This window comes from Tubulanus polymorphus, chromosome 1 (assembly GCF_964204645.1).
Source record: "Tubulanus polymorphus chromosome 1, tnTubPoly1.2, whole genome shotgun sequence".
NCBI lineage: Eukaryota > Metazoa > Nemertea > Palaeonemertea > Tubulaniformes > Tubulanidae > Tubulanus > Tubulanus polymorphus.
Genome location: NC_134025.1, coordinates 30,855,428 through 30,870,978, shown reverse-complemented (window position 1 = coordinate 30,870,978; position 15,551 = coordinate 30,855,428). Strand labels below are relative to the sequence as shown.

General features: G+C 35.9%; 3 protein-coding genes across 5 annotated transcripts; 2 read left to right on the top strand and 1 right to left on the bottom strand.

Moving 5' to 3' along the window:
* Window positions 1–268: 268 nt before the first annotated feature.
* Window positions 269–3,622, top strand: LOC141908699 (DNA polymerase epsilon subunit 2-like). Its single transcript, XM_074798851.1, has 15 exons — window positions 269–366; window positions 524–624; window positions 921–996; window positions 1,073–1,150; window positions 1,259–1,352; window positions 1,433–1,507; window positions 1,626–1,709; window positions 1,798–1,854; window positions 1,928–2,049; window positions 2,144–2,285; window positions 2,364–2,487; window positions 2,572–2,686; window positions 2,763–2,946; window positions 3,173–3,349; window positions 3,432–3,622. The coding sequence occupies exons 1-15, from the start codon at window positions 305–307 to the stop codon at window positions 3,513–3,515; spliced, it is 1,575 nt and encodes a 524-aa protein (XP_074654952.1). The 5' UTR covers window positions 269–304; the 3' UTR covers window positions 3,516–3,622.
* A 296-nt stretch (window positions 3,623–3,918) lies between these two features.
* On the bottom strand, window positions 3,919–9,426 carry LOC141912198 (stress-induced-phosphoprotein 1-like). 2 transcript variants are annotated; one of them, XM_074803415.1, is made up of 14 exons: window positions 9,396–9,426; window positions 8,616–8,831; window positions 8,060–8,195; window positions 7,846–7,981; window positions 7,352–7,538; window positions 7,134–7,260; window positions 6,934–7,036; window positions 6,495–6,615; window positions 6,327–6,423; window positions 5,804–5,965; window positions 5,405–5,508; window positions 5,109–5,275; window positions 4,676–4,758; window positions 3,919–4,592 (listed from the first exon to the last, which is right to left on the bottom strand). In XM_074803415.1, exons 1-13 carry the CDS (start codon window positions 9,411–9,413, stop codon window positions 4,686–4,688), a joined length of 1,647 nt encoding a protein of 548 aa, XP_074659516.1. In that variant the 5' UTR covers window positions 9,414–9,426; the 3' UTR covers window positions 3,919–4,592; window positions 4,676–4,685. The 2 variants fall into 2 exon arrangements, with proteins under 2 accessions (XP_074659516.1, XP_074659524.1); XM_074803423.1 differs by having other exon boundaries at window positions 8,616–8,828; window positions 9,396–9,423.
* A 221-nt stretch (window positions 9,427–9,647) lies between these two features.
* Window positions 9,648–14,773, top strand: LOC141901710 (signal recognition particle subunit SRP54). Of its 2 annotated transcripts, none has more exons than XM_074789144.1 (16): window positions 9,648–9,699; window positions 10,274–10,411; window positions 10,498–10,589; window positions 10,936–11,020; window positions 11,112–11,216; window positions 11,641–11,765; window positions 11,838–11,988; window positions 12,214–12,273; window positions 12,361–12,449; window positions 12,524–12,624; window positions 12,783–12,869; window positions 12,953–13,026; window positions 13,110–13,218; window positions 13,827–13,997; window positions 14,096–14,191; window positions 14,445–14,773. In XM_074789144.1, exons 2-16 carry the CDS (start codon window positions 10,334–10,336, stop codon window positions 14,528–14,530), a joined length of 1,509 nt encoding a protein of 502 aa, XP_074645245.1. In that variant the 5' UTR covers window positions 9,648–9,699; window positions 10,274–10,333; the 3' UTR covers window positions 14,531–14,773. The 2 variants fall into 2 exon arrangements, with proteins under 2 accessions (XP_074645245.1, XP_074645237.1); XM_074789136.1 differs by having other exon boundaries at window positions 13,827–14,000.
* Window positions 14,774–15,551: the final 778 nt, after the last annotated feature.

Here is a 15,551-nt window from a genome sequence, read left to right as displayed (position 1 = left end):
GGTGCCGTCGATCTGATTCAAAAATCGGGTCGAGACAAAGGGAAAAGAGACAACTTTAGGGGTCGTATTGCAGACCCCTGAAACCATTTGAGGCGGGTCCACGCTGTTTTATTTCGTTGAAAGGATTCGACACTAGACTGGTTACCGGTCTCTATCTTCAATTATGGGACGGGCAACCAGTCTAGATTCGACAACAAAGGCCGCACAGAGAAGCGAGTTGTTCGGCTGCCATAAAATACGTACATGGACTCTCACCTAACAACGCGGGCCGGGACCGTGGCGCGGGCCTTACAAACATTCGAAGATGTCTAGTTTTAGAAGTAAGGTGTCTTCTTGCTTTAAAATGCATGGATTTACACTGAGGAGGTTCGTGTCATGTTTTATATTGATCGTTTCAAATACTTTGTTAAATGTGAATAGAAATACTGCGTTTAGATTGGTACAAGCAATGATTTATTAATCAATCAAAATTTATTGTATGATGAATCGAATGCCAAAAGTGTGAACTTATTGATTTTTTAAGCGACGCTACCAAATATATTGTTGAAGTTTTAACACCATTCAATGAAGTCCAACAAGTGGAAAACCTTGATCGAATTATCGAAGCAATTCAAAAACAGCAATGTGAGTCTTTCTACCCCACCACCCCCGGGCCAAAACCCTCCCTCCCTGAGGAGAGAATCCCACAATGATAATAAAAAGTCCGAAAATGAAACTTCGAGATAGTAGTTTATTTCAACGTTTCGACTATATCCTAATAGTCATCTTCAGGAATAAGTTTCATTTTCGGACTTTTTATTATCATTGTGGGATTCTCTCCTCATCGCGTCAACACGGATATTGTGTTCTACCTATCGTGACCCTCCCTCCCTGTCCCTGCTGAGTATTCTACTTGCTTCCTCATTGAAATTGTTTTATAGTATCATCGACTATGATTGATAAATCAATATGTGAGATCGCTATTGAAGAATGTAATGCAGAACAGGATGAAGAGAGGTATCTGTATAAAGCATCACGTGGTTCCGTATCTTCCATCAGATTCATACCTTTCAATCATTGTTCTATATTTCAGTGATAAAATATTTTCTGTAATCGATGCTTTTGAGATTCCACGTTTTCTGTATAATCCAGATCGGAAAAAATTCATCAAGTAAGTTTTACTATTACAGTGTACTACACCCTGCACCGGTTACTCATTGATACAGTTTGAAACCAGTGTTTGATCAACTGGTTCCAGTATATGATTTTTAATTGATAGGGAGAAGATGCTAGGCGTTCAGGTACCAGGTTTATATGGAGATGCAAAAGCAAAAACGTCTTTATTCAAGGAGAGATATGCAGTTTTACTTCAAGTAAATATGGTTTCCAGCTTTTCAGTTAGAAGACAGTGGAGAAACTTCACTAATTAAATGATTTTCTCTTGCATTTTCAGAGGACTTCACGCCATGATCTATTCACCCCACCGATACCAGGAACACACGCATCTGAGCAGAGTAAAAAATTCAAGGTAGATACCTGTATCAGTATCATCACAGTTCTGAGTTAAGGACTTATCCTTAGGGATAACTTCGATACGCTGTCTATTTTACCTGGTTTCAGGTGTCTTTCATATTTCATCATTTTAGTTACAACCGATTGAATATTTGTTAGGAAGTTCTGCTAAACTTGGAGAGATTATTTCTCTAGGAATGCTCACTCAGATGAAAGAGGTAAAAATACTAGCAATTTATTCCAATATTCTGTGATGTTTCTCTAGAGATTTTTAGATACTGAACATTGATTATGTATGAATTACAGGGTAAATGGTTTTTAGAGGATCCAACTGGTGCTGTACAATTAGATCTGAAACAAGCCGTATCCTTTTAATAATTTTAAACATATTTCACAGATTCAGATGGTTTTGATTTCATTTCTTGACGAATGTTAGAATTTTCATAGCGGTTTATTTACGGAGAATTGTTTTGTATTAGCCGAAGGCTGGTATGAAGACGAGATTTTTCACGTAACCGCATTTGGATTCCCGCCTCCGGAACCGGCTAAAACCACGAGGTGAAGCGATCAAACAGTCGTAATTTGGATGAGTTTAATTTTATTCACGTTTCTATCTGGTGTTGTCAACGATGTTCTCTATATTCGTACACAGGGCTTACTTTGGAAATATTAATTTTTTCGGAGGTCAATCTGCGACCTCGGTGAAAGCATCGGTTAAACTACAGAACATCGAAAAGGAAAATGAAGATGCAATGATCGTATTTTTATCCGATGTTTGGTTGGACGATTTAAAGGTAAAAGACTCATTAAATATAAACCATCTGATGTTGTTATTGTTGAATGTAAATGAGAATTGTATTGCGTATATGCAGGTACTGGAGAAGTTGCGTGTATTGTTCACTGGTTATTCCGAAGTTCCTCCCGTTTGTTTTGTTTTTACCGGTAATTTCACATCGAAACCGGCCGGAAGCAGCAATCACGCTAAACTATTAAAAGGTAAGATGTATTTTCGATATTTTAAAGCTCTTCAGCAGCGGCGCTCGTCCTCGCTATTTACAACTTTATAATTTATCATTTCAGATTGTTTCAAAACTTTCACAAAACTTATCCTTGAATTTCCGAGTATTATTGAATCGAGTAAATTTGTGTTTGTACCCGGTCCACAGGATCCTGGCCCATCGTTGATTGCTCCGCGGTTAGTATTCCAGCTCTGGATTATAGTAGAGTGTCTATGCTGGATATCCGTAAGGTGGTTTTGTTTTCAATTTCAGGCCTCCAATTCCGTGCTGTATAACACAAGAAATGACTGATAAATTTCCTAATGTATTCTTCGCGTCGAATCCATGTAGAATTCAATATTGCACTCAAGAGATTGTCGTTTATAGAGAGGATATAGTTACAAAAATGTGTCGTAATTGCGTGAAATTTCCTAAAGATGCTGATATACCCATGCACGTAAGTTATCCTTCTAATAGTCAAACCCATGCACGTAAGTTATCCTTCTAATAGTCAAACCCATGCACGTTAGTTATCCTTGTATTAGTCAAACCACTTTAATCTGCTTCAGTTCTACCGGTACAATTTCTATCTATTTTTAAATCTAAGAATCTCCAAACTGGATGAATTTCCACCAGTTGTATCTGAGTAATATTGACTGTATCTGTTCTATGTCGTCTTTCAGTTTGCTAAAACAATCATATGTCAAGGTCACCTGAGTCCGCTGCCTCTGCACGTGGCTCCGATTTATTGGTCGTTTGATAATGCGATGAGAGTTTATCCTCTTCCCGATCTTATTGTCTGCGCCGATAAATTCGATCCGTTCAAGGTCACTCAATCCGACTGTTCCGTTATAAATCCGGTAAGCCGTTGAAATTCTTCAAAATTTTGAATTTTCCCAACTGAATCAGTTATTAATAATGAGTTAATTACGTTTGTTTTAGGGTTCTTTCGCGAGAAGCGATTATTCGTTCCAAGTTTACATACCAGCGTCGCGACAAGTAGAAGAAAGTCGAATTTCTGATTAATCCGATCGTTAACTGATGGGGGCCATCTTGGATCGTGAATCTATTTCTCCGTTCCTAAGCAACAAGTTCAATGTGTAATGTGTTGTTAATATTGTAAATATGTATAAAGTGATAGAAATAAATATGTTTCATGTAAATTCAGTTAAATATAAACAATTTATTTCTTGTTGGAAACAGTTGATCATTGATCAGGTTTATGGCGAGGAAAGCCAGTTGTTACTAGGCTAGGGATGGGTCGTGATCACAATGCAGTAATACGACTTATATTGTCAAGACAGGAACGCGGTAATCTGAAGTAATTGATGCCGGGTTAAGTGAAGATTATAACTTTCGATGGATTAGAGAATGACCAAGAGTACATATATATTCGATATTGAATTCCCTGAAAACCAAATATCGCAGATTACAATATTTTCAACATAATTTTATTGTAAAATGGATCACCACATGACAGACACTACAATCAAACACAATTCATATAGTTCAGATGATGTAGTATTAGAAATTAGACTCGTCTACTGATCTATAACCGTGAGGCACTGGACAAAACAGAAATAATAGCTTCAAATTCAATCGTCTTTACACCGCGACATGTTGAGATTTTGTCTGCACAGTTAATCAAGATGAAACGTACAATAAACACATTGTTCACATTGACTGAGGAAGTTTTCAGTTGTTTGTATACGAAGTATGCAAACAAACATATATTTATCAAACTCATATTTAAGTCGTTATAGTTTGGGATATGATCATTATGTTGATGACTTATCCAAGTGGCGACTTGACGCTTATTGAATTGACTCAAAAACGGATGACGACTTTAATGAGTTTGACGTTAGTACATTATAAATGTATCAAGATGAATTTATATTTTTATCTTTAGGAAATAAATGCTAATCAGGGATGAATATTTATATCATTATCCGATGATTCGTTAAAGCAACATATGAATATTGAAGCGATCAGTCTATAGTCTATACACTTTATGTGAAGTGATTTACAACTTTCACATTCAGGTTTATTCATTTCTCCATCTATTTTGTAATTAGTTTTTATCACAAATTTGTCCGATGAGTTCTAGAAAGAGATATAGATCTATTTAATACATTGATTCATCTGTTTCACATCTCTGGTAGTTTTCACAATTTTCATTGTCTTACCGGTTTATAATCAACGAATTGCTATCAAACCGCATTCCATTAATTTCTCAATTTTAGCTGCGATGTCCTTGTTATTCATGTGTCTGAAATACGAAATAATCCAATCATCAAATAAATGTTTCCATCATATAAAATCACGACTCATTTCCTTTGCATTCGGATAGAATGTTTACGGAGGTGTTTGGTTTTTGTGTTTGACCAGAAACAGTGGCGTATGATGACGTGGAATAAGCACATGCTCTATATCTGTAATTTATTGTCAAACAAAGATGCCTCGGATTCGGACAGGGTACCTGCTCAGATGGAGTGTTATTTTCCTATTAGTTATGGAAGGATGGCTGATAGTCTGAAGGAGGGGGTGGTTATGCACAGCGCATTGTTTGATTGTCAGATGGGATGCAGATAGCGGATCGTAAACAAGACTTAAACTTACTCTCTTAGGGCTTCTGGATTTTCTTGCATTTGTTGTAAGATCATCTGCATCGCCCGATCTGAAAGAATTGCTTGTATTTCCGGATCTTGCATCGCTCTTTTCTTTATAGCTTCAGGGTCGTTGTCTTGATACGTCATATAACATTTACTCATACCATCGATAGCTTCCTACAAATCAACCAATCATCGAAAATGGTAAAATATCAGTAATAATTTTCCGTCCGGGCATGTATCCGAGCGACGAGCGAGATGAACAAAATAAAACTTTGTGTCTATCAAGAGAATAGGAATTTTTACCTGACAAGTCGGATCCAGTTCTTTTGCTTTCATGAAAGCGACACGTGCTTTATTTGAATCTTTCAACGCTAAGTAACACGAACCCTTTCTCAGGTATCCCTTTACTTTAAACATACAAAACAACAGAAGAAACGTTTTACACTCCAGGAATTATTCAAATTCATGAACTCCAGAATTTACTAAGAATTTAAACTTCATTTATTCAGTTTAAGTTGAAATGAATTAAAGAGATAAAATAATTTTTGTGAAAAACTTTTTTTAAAACAGTGTCAGAGTTAAGGTTTTGGTCTACCGTGTCCAGATCCATCATGGAAAAGCATAACTCATTAAATAGATGAAATCCTTCATTAATTCAGTTTCTGCTAAACTAGGAATGAAACAATTTCGTGAAATACTTACTGAAGGTCGGATCTAACTTGATACATTTCTCGCAATCAGACAACGCTAGATTGAATTCCATTAGTTTCGAGTAACTAGCGGCTCTGTTACTGTAGAGTTTACAATCATCGGGATTACGTTTAATCGCCTGAGTATAATGAGTCACAGCAGCAGCATAATCACCTGCAAATAATCCAAGTTTACCGTTAATACTAATCCTTATTATAACCAAGGGCTGAAGTTGCTAAAAGGTTGATTTAAGAACAGCCGGCTGACAAATAGCATAGTGACGATGGCATTTTAATCGTCAACGATCCACTGGTCAAATCTAAACAACTTTTAAGCAACTGGCCCCTGCACCATATATATATTCATGAATCATAGTGAAAATAAGTGCAAAAGTTATCAATTTTAACCACTAGTTCTCCTAAAACGGACTTAAATCTTAGGACTGTTCTTTAGCAGCTAGATTGGTTATAGAACCAAAATTAGCTTAGACTTGTCAGAAATCTAAACCTGGATTAATCTTATTATAATAACAAACCCTTTTGGAAGAAATCATTTCCTTTTTCTTTTTCTTCATTTGCTTTTTCCGGGTCGATGAATGCCAATCTTTCTTCTTCGTCGATAATCTTTTTACACTGAAAACCGAATTCTTGAAATAAAATCTGAACAATTCAATTCCTCATATTTCTATAAATTCATTTCGTACCTCTTGTGATTTTTTTAACACATCAGCCGCCCTGTGTTCGGATAATGATTTATTATAGTAATTCAAAGCGTTTTTATAGTCTTTCTTTTTGTAGAATGTATTTCCTATCCGGGCGTATGCTCTGTAAATATCAAACAAATCATATCAGGGTTTATACCTTACTTATCGGTACTTCAAGAAATCAAGTTTTCAAGGATCATTTAAGGAGAAAATACCAATTCCAACTGAAGATGTTTTTGTTTAGTGATGCTACTGGTATAAAATATAAAATAAACTTAGATTCTCTGGGTTCTTTGCCGACTATAACTTTGCCGATAACGAACCATGTCACAGAAATTTTTTTGTTAAGATTTTCCCTAAATTTAAAGTGTTTTGGAGGAGTCTTCAAGGAGTTCCCTGTGAGCCCTATATTTCTAATTAATAAGAAGGTCAAACGTACTTTGCGATGAATTTATAATCGGCCCGATTTTCACGTCCGATTTCGACAGCTTTTTCACAAATGCCGACACATTCTTCAAATTCTCCCTTCTCGAAATACACAGCTGAAAAATAAATATAAACACACGGAATTAATAAACAACTTATTGAAGCTTTCATCATCAAAATATGAGGAGAGGAAATATTCAATATTCTCCTCACCAGCTTTATTCAAATAATACACAATATTCCCCGAATCTAATTCGATCGCTTTTTCGTAATGAATCATCGCTGTTTCGAAATCTTTTTTCTTGTAAGCTTCATTTCCGAGCATTTTTTGTTCCAAAGCCTGAAATATGAATCGATATAAAACACATGAAATGTTTAAACGGCTGATGAAACTGGATGCTGCGCCGATGACGGATGAGTTTACGCCGTACCTGTTTTTGATTATCAGAAGCTTCCTCTTCCATCGGTTCAGATTTCTCGGTAGAAGCCGATGTAGGTTGCGGTTTCTGTGCGGGTGGAGGTGGACTCGATCTCTGAGGAGGTTCATCGGGAATGTTGTTTAAATCTACGCCTAACGCGACACTTAAAGCCGTCATTACTCGCGGATCTTGTAATAACCTAAATCATAATTCATACATATTCTAAGTTAAAAATCCGAATCCAGTTCCACGGTCTGTGATTACTATTTTAATCTAATGATATGAGACAAATAGTAATTTATCTTTGCAGAGTACTACAGTCCTTAAACCACTGGGTTCAAAGGCATCAATTGAAAATGAACTACTTTATCACAGGAGTCAAATTTGACAAAGAATTATGGATATTTGGAAATTAACCAACTCACTTATCTAGATTATGAACATCTAAGAGTTTTTCTATGAATGAACTGAATCAAATCAGGTTCCCTAAGGAAGCATAGACTTACGATGGATCCGGTTTATTTTGAACGGATTGTAATTTTTTTATGAATTCAGGATCCTTCAGGAAATCTCGCGTTCGTGGATCGTTTTGTAATTTAGCGATGAAATTTGGTCCGGTAAATGGGTTTCCGGGACGACCAACTGAAATGACAACGATTGAAACAGTTAATTCATACTGATTTGAATAGAGGAAGGATTTTCACACGAAGATATAATCACTTTTCTCTTGCATATCGTAAAGACCGTCCTGAAGTTGTTGATTGTTAGGATCATGTTTTAAACCTTCGGAATAAACTTTTTCAGCTTCACCGTAACGCTCTAAGAACGCGAGTGCTGCTCCTTTACGAGAATAACCCTGTCAAAAACAAAAATTCATAAGTTTCATCTCTACTTACAAGATACAAATAACTTTAACCTGCGTCGATTGTCACAAAAATGATCGACTCAAATTTTTGGCTTCTTCGTATTTTCAATATTTACAAGACTTTTAGATTTTAGCTAAAATCTTTTTATGAAACTGTACCAAGAAAAACCTTGAAAAAAATTGACATCAAATATTTTCAGCGGGTTAACACCTCTCTACCCTAGTTAGTTACATAATCGTTGGCGGTAAGCTATTTATAATCGGATGAGCTAAAACATATCCGATCATGAAACTAAACGACAGACAGATTACTGACTAATTTGACACTTGCAGCACCTATCGGATCTGCTTAAAAATATCCAATCATGAAACTAAATGACAGACAGGTTTACCGACTACAGACAAACATACCTTTCCCCAATCAGGTTTCATGGCAACCGTCTCAGTTCCATCTTTCAAAGCCTCCTCATATAAACCGGCTTTAGCGTAAGCTGCAGATCTATTACTGTATAGAACATGATTCTTAGGATCTAATTTTATTGCCTCTGTATAATGTTTGATGGCTTCTTCTACTTGACCACTTTGTAAAGCGGCATTTCCTTTATTCTTCAGATCAACTGCCTCCTGCTGAAAGAAAGAACAGTTAGATTAGTCGTCGGTCAATCAGATGAAGAATAATTTATTGAGACCGATCAATAGGGCATTAACCCCTCCCCCTACCAGCATATAAAAGAACTATATGATGCGCTCTGTGGACCTAAGGAAGCCTCCACTCCACAAATGTGCGCCTTTAGCTTAGCCTGTCTGGCCGTCTTAATTTTGCTTGATTGAGAGAAGTTTAAGTTAAGTCAACAAAAAGATTTAAACCACTATCTGGACTGAAGTGGAAAAAAATAAATTTTTTGTGAAGCATATTAAGATCAATATCAGAAAAAAAATACACAAGAGGTGATATGATAGATATAAAATAAATTGATAATTTATCTGGGCGTTTTTGGTCGATAATTATTGCGACTACGTCAAAAACCGGTCTGCGATTTAACAAATGAAAACAGTTTACAGTGAACTGAATCTACGTGAAAATTACTCAATAGCTTCAAAATATCTACACAATTGTTACCAAAATTTCGAAACTATTTAATTAGATTTTGATTAGCGTAAATATCAATAAATGTGGTTCAACGTAATTACCTTTTGAGCGTCGGCCATGCTGCTGCTAGAAATTTCTGCGATTGAAACGTCATCTATCGGCGCGAGCAGGAACTACAATACATTAGATTTTTATTTAAGTCGGGGCTAAGGGAACCCATTCTCCGGATTATTGCTGTAATTTACAATCGATTCTCTTGATGAACATTTTAAGAATAAAAACACCAAAAAAAATATTTCGCTTTCACTGCAATCAATTCAATTTACACTTTATTGTTTTTATGTACAAGGTGGCAGCACTGTACGGCGAATTAATGGTTGGCACAGTGAAAGTGAAATAATTTCCGTATGTTTTACGTGAATCTATCTTTTCTATATTTTAATGATGCCTAATTTTTGAGATGTTGATGATGTATTGATGAACTATTTGAATTCAATGAATGGAACAGTTTTTGATTATGAGAAAATGGATGAATGAGGAGAAAAATAGGGAACCAAGAAACTTCTAGATCACTTCCAATCAATCAACTTAAACTACAATCCATTTTATTCTTGCTCATTCTACTTTAGTAAAGATATTTACTTATAGATACTAGGCATAGGTAAATTACCTATACCTGGTATCTATAAGAAAAGGTTTTATATCTTTTAATACCTTTCAATAAATAGCTTCAGAGATTAATAAGAATGTAACTGCTGCATCGTGCATCCAAGTTCAGTCATTTGTGCCCTCCTCCCCCGGTAGTATCCAAATATTTCCTAGCTTTAGGCCGGGTACTGAAGTTCCGAACTATAGTTGTACCTAAGCGCTTTTTGATAATGTTCTGTTTAATCAATGTATTTAGGCAAACATTAGTTTATTCACATTTTGTTATTTATTTATTTTCATGTTCTAATAATGTTCTCAATTTTGGTTTCAGATTTTTCTATATGCACTGATATCGATTTAAACTTGAAAAGAAAAGTCGTAAACCAGTAAAATGGTGTTAGCGGATCTAGGACGTAAGATAACCTCGGCTCTGAGGTCTCTTAGCAACGCTACTATTATCAATGAAGAGGTATGTTTAATATTCTTATCTAAAGATCGTACGTTTTCCCGATATTTTGAAATTTCAAATCTTATTTGCGTTAAATCTATTGATAGGTTTTAAATGCGATGCTTAAAGAGATTTGTGCTGCTCTTCTCGAAGCCGATGTCAATATTAAACTAGTTAAGAAACTCAGAGAAAATGTCAGGTAAACTACTAAACTGAGGATTCCAGTTCCACAGTTCAGGATCCAGTTCTACAGTTCAGGACCCAAATGTTCAAACTCTTTAGCATCAAAATTCAACAAAAACTTGGCATCTGGGTCCTGAATTCAACAGCTTTGAGTTAAAGTTGGTGTTGGTTAAATCTTTTACAAATATTTAGCTGCAATGAATGCTTTATTTTCAAATATAATTTACAACATAATCATTTAATACGCATTTAATTTCATGAACGTTATAACAGATTAATGTAACTATGATTACAGTGTGATAATTGGATATAAAGTGGATCATTCAATAATGGGATCATTCAATATTTTGCTGCTGTTTTAGATCTGTTATTGACTTTGATGAAATGGCTGCTGGTTTAAATAAGCGAAGAATGATTCAATCTGCAGTTTTCAAAGAACTCGTCAAGGTTCGTGTTTTTTTCGATCTCTTTGAATAAAACATCATCCGATAAGAAATAATTCCAATTTACTAAAGAATGTTTTTATTGTTATTTCTAGCTGATTGACCCTGGTGTTAAGGCTTGGACGCCGACTAAAGGCAAAAATAATGTGATAATGTTTGTCGGTTTACAGGGTAGTGGAAAAACTACCACTTGTACAAAGGTTTGTTTTTATTTTATTACAGTAGATTCTGCTTACCTAATCTAGATACCTTAGATCTGCAGATCCTAATTCAAAATATTGAATTATAAGATGACTTGTTTTCCAACTGTCCCAGAATTCACTGGCTACCCCACGGAGAATATAGATTGGTTCTATGAGATCTGAATACAAATCAAAGAAATATATTAAAAAATTCGATATGTACTTAAAAACTGTTTTTAAGAAAATATCAAAACATAAAAGAGGTATCATCATAGGCAGTTGCACAGTTAAGGCTTAGTTTGAAGTATGAACTCATTTTGGTTCTATTACTAATTTAACTACTTAAGACCAGTCTTATGATTTAATACCACTTTTGAAATGACTGAGACGCGGGTGTCGGATTTGATGTTTGTTATTTTTGATGTTTGTGATTATTCAATAGTTGGCGTATCACTACATGAAGAAAGGATGGAAGACATGTTTAATTTGTGCTGATACTTTCCGAGCCGGTGCTTTCGATCAGCTCAAACAAAATGCCACAAAAGCGCGAATTCCATTCTATGGAAGGTAAGTTCGCGACCATCGCAGAATTCCTCGCACGACCCATCATTTTAAATGATTCTCTGTTTGTTGTTATAGTTACACGGAAACAGATCCCGTTATTATTGCGCAAGAAGGTGTCGAAAAATTCAAACAGGAAAATTTCGAAATTCTGATCGTTGATACATCGGGCCGACATAAACAGGAGGATTCACTGTTTGAGGAAATGTTACAAGTCTCTAACGCTGTTGTAAGTGTCAATAGTAATCACAGTTGCAGGATTTCACAGATTCAATAATTGATGATAAAACGCCAGACAAACTTAGAAATATTTCTATTTTGTAATATATCAGTTCCTTGTTTACAAGAAACGAAATTTGTTTACGCTTTTTCTTCAAACCTCTGTACGTAAAAGTTTCAAGTCTAGGATCAAACGTCGATGATACTATTCTTGATTTCAACATATTTTATTTAGACACCGGATAATGTAGTGTTTGTAATGGATGCATCAATTGGACAGGCTTGTGAATCACAGGTAAATATATCAGATAGTAATGATATTTCAATGATTGACTGCCCTTTCTGACCACTGAATCACCGATCACTGCGTGTTGATTTTCAGGCGAAAGCTTTCAAAGATAAAGTTGATGTTGCGTCAGTTATTATCACAAAATTAGACGGTCATGCTAAAGGTGGAGGTGCGCTGAGTGCGTAAGTATCTAACTAACATCAACAGCTTGAAGCTATCAAAGTTTCATCAATAAATATGACGTTGTGTATTTTAGAGTTGCAGCCACTCATAGTCCAGTTATATTTATCGGTACCGGTGAACATATTGATGATTTCGAATCGTTTAAAGTTCAACCATTCGTCAGTAAACTTCTCGGTAAGTGTCTTTCTAAATTCTATCGGTTTCCCAGTTCAGGGTTAAGTTTGAGTCAAAAAGTAAAAATCAGGAAATTTCCAATATTTTAACTCTAAAGAGTTAATTCTAAACTGTTGAATGATGTAGTGGATTGATGTATTTTTTTCTCGCGCGCGCAGGTATGGGAGATATTGAAGGGTTGATCGATAAAGTGAATGAATTGAAATTAGATGATAACGAAGAATTGATGAATAAAATCAAACACGGTAAGATTTCACACAAACGGCTACGGAACCCGGTAATTCTTTTTTGGCAGTGTTTTTTCACTCTATGATTCTCTACATTACAGGGCAGTTTACATTACGAGATATGTACGAACAGTTTCAGAATATAATGAAAATGGGGCCTTTCGGTCAAATAATGGTTAGTGAAACATGTTTCGCCACTAGTAACCGGTTGTCAGTTAACTGTAGATACGTTGAATACGAGACGTTGAATTATTTCAGAATATGATTCCCGGATTCAGCAGTGATTTTATGACTAAAGGAAATGAACAGGAATCGATGGCACGATTGAAGAAACTCATGACGATTATGGACAGTATGAATGATAAAGGTATAAGATAAGATATACAGTAGAATGAAGGGTGGCACCAGAAAATCTGTTCTTTATAACCGATAGTTACATACATAATCAGGGTCCGATCTAAGGAATAAGAACCACTTGCCCTGGGGCAAGCATATCTGAAATTTTACTTGCCCCCTCAAAAATCTACTTGCCCTACACAAGCGGTCCAACTGTTGTATCGATTGGCAAAAAGCTATGTGACATAAAATTGCACTAGCCCGGGGGACAAGTGATAATGATAACATACTTGCCCTTATGACGATATACTTGTCCCGGGCAATCGGACAAGTGCTTAGATCGGGCCTTGCTTACGTAGTGGAACCTCTACTGTTCTAGGTTTCTATATTGAACGTATTTCTGTTAAGGAAAAATAATCCCAGATTACAAACACAACTCTCTACCGGCCACTTCTATCAGGTTTTCAGATTATACTATTTCGGAAATAAGCAGAGCGTATTCTGGTCGAAAAGAACACGCCAGAAAAGAATTCCCAAATGGGTAGTAACCAATCCAATGTGCATGAGAGAGTAGATTGAAGTGAACTGTGTAAATCTCGTCAGGTTGTATGCTATTGTATGTTGTATTTTCTCTAATAGAATTAGACAGTCACGAAGGAGCGAAATTATTCAGTCGACAAATCGGCAGATGTCAAAGAGTCGCTCGAGGAGCTGGAGTTTCTATTAACGAAGTCAAAGAATTATTAGCTCAATACACAAAATTCGCGCAAATGGTGAAGAAAATGGGTGGAATTAAAGGACTGTTCAAAGGTGGTTTGTATCTTCTCTTTATTCTTATTTCTCTCTATCTATTTAATGATTATCGCTGTCTGTTTTTCAATATTTTTTTCATTAATGTTTCCTACTAGGTGGAGATATGGCCTCTAAAGTGAATCCAGCTCAAATGTCAAAACTGAATCAACAAATGGCGAAAGTGATTGATCCACGTGTTTTACAACAAATGGGTAAATATTGTATTTCAATAGAACTGTTTAGGATCCAGTTCCATGGTTCAGAAACCCGGTTCCACAGTTCGGGATCCAGTTCCACAGTTCAGTACCTAGTTCCACAGTTCAGGATCCAGTTCCACAGCTTAGTACCTTGTACCACAGTTCAGGATCCAGTTCCACAGTTCAGGACCTGGTTCCATAGCAGGACCCAATTCCAGCTGGTTTTTTATGGTGATGTAAAATAATCAGTAATGTCTATATTTTTCAGGTGGTATGAATGGACTTCAGAATATGATGCGTCAATTTCAACAAGGTTCAGGAAAGTTTGGCAATATGTTTGGGGGAGAGAAATAACCGGTTTAGAATGATGTTAAATTTATTTATATATCAGATTTGTGTTCATATTTATGTTATTCAAATTATGTGTAAGGTAATTGGTGCCGAGAGACTTGACTCATCTGTAGATGTTTTATATGAATTATGGGCAATATTTCACTGATTTTTCACATTCTATCATTAATTGTTCGGTTTCATGAGAATTTCATTTGTAACAACTGTTCAGAATGAATAAACAAATTGACGCAAGTATCGTTTTACACTACAATCCATCTTGTGTTCGTTTACTTGAAGAGGGGACTCAGCAGGGTTCATAGTCTCCATGATCAGTCTCATTCCATGATTTTAAGGACCGTTCGCCCCCAAATCCATGACCCGATTCGAATTGTACTAAGGCTAAACAAAAATGATACCTTGTTTCTCCGCTGCGGCCGGGTCATTTTGTAAAATATGATAAAATTTGTAAACAGTTCATTTCTATAGCGGCCGGGTCTGTTATGGTAAAATTGATCTCGATTTTAAAAATAGTAATGTACAGTGTAGATAGGCGGCCGGCCGGGCAACTTTTAAGCTCAGCAGAGCGGAGAAACATTTTTTTTAGCCTAACCGTTAATAAATACTCAGGTGCCAGGACATGTTCTCAACAGAACAAGAAACGAAATTCTTAATATGGACTTTCTAAATTTATATACACGATGATGTATAAACCGTTGAATCCAGTACGAATCTTTTCACAATTTCGACTTATTAAATGGAATTTCGACAAATTGTGAAATAATTATCTCGTGTCACCTAGGGGCTTCTAGTTCTACCGGTATCAAAATTAAAGAAAAAAGTGTTTTTTCAAATTATGAGTGGCAAGCATGAGGTTTTTGGTAGAATTTCGGAGGATCCGTGCTCCAGTACAGCCTAATGTCTCCCGGCCTCAACTGAATCAGGGAAGTGTCTCATTATACACTCCCCTAATTGAATCAAAAAGTTTTATTAATGAAAATCCGTGATAACCGTATGATCGACCTATTACGAGATGGTAGTGCCG

What these genes read in the sequence shown, in the direction of transcription:
- LOC141908699 (XM_074798851.1), top strand. Translation starts at nt 305, where the DNA reads ATGTCTAGTTTTAGAAGTAAGGTGTCTTCTTGCTTTAAAATGCATGGA. An exon ending in GAACCGGCTAAAACCACGAG is followed by an intron (nt 2,050 to 2,143) that starts GTGAAGCGATCA and finishes ATTCGTACACAG; the next exon opens with GGCTTACTTTGGAAATATTA. An exon ending in TCACGCTAAACTATTAAAAG is followed by an intron (nt 2,488 to 2,571) that starts GTAAGATGTATT and finishes TTATCATTTCAG; the next exon opens with ATTGTTTCAAAACTTTCACA.
- LOC141912198 (XM_074803415.1), bottom strand. An exon ending in CAAAATAAACCGGATCCATC is followed by an intron (nt 7,539 to 7,845) that starts GTAAGTCTATGC and finishes ATTATGATTTAG; the next exon opens with GTTATTACAAGATCCGCGAG. An exon ending in AATCCAGAAGCCCTAAGAGA is followed by an intron (nt 4,759 to 5,108) that starts GTAAGTTTAAGT and finishes TTCGTATTTCAG; the next exon opens with ACACATGAATAACAAGGACA.
- LOC141901710 (XM_074789136.1), top strand. Translation starts at nt 10,334, where the DNA reads ATGGTGTTAGCGGATCTAGGACGTAAGATAACCTCGGCTCTGAGGTCT. An exon ending in GACAGGCTTGTGAATCACAG is followed by an intron (nt 12,274 to 12,360) that starts GTAAATATATCA and finishes GTTGATTTTCAG; the next exon opens with GCGAAAGCTTTCAAAGATAA. An exon ending in GGACAGTATGAATGATAAAG is followed by an intron (nt 13,219 to 13,826) that starts GTATAAGATAAG and finishes TTTCTCTAATAG; the next exon opens with AATTAGACAGTCACGAAGGA.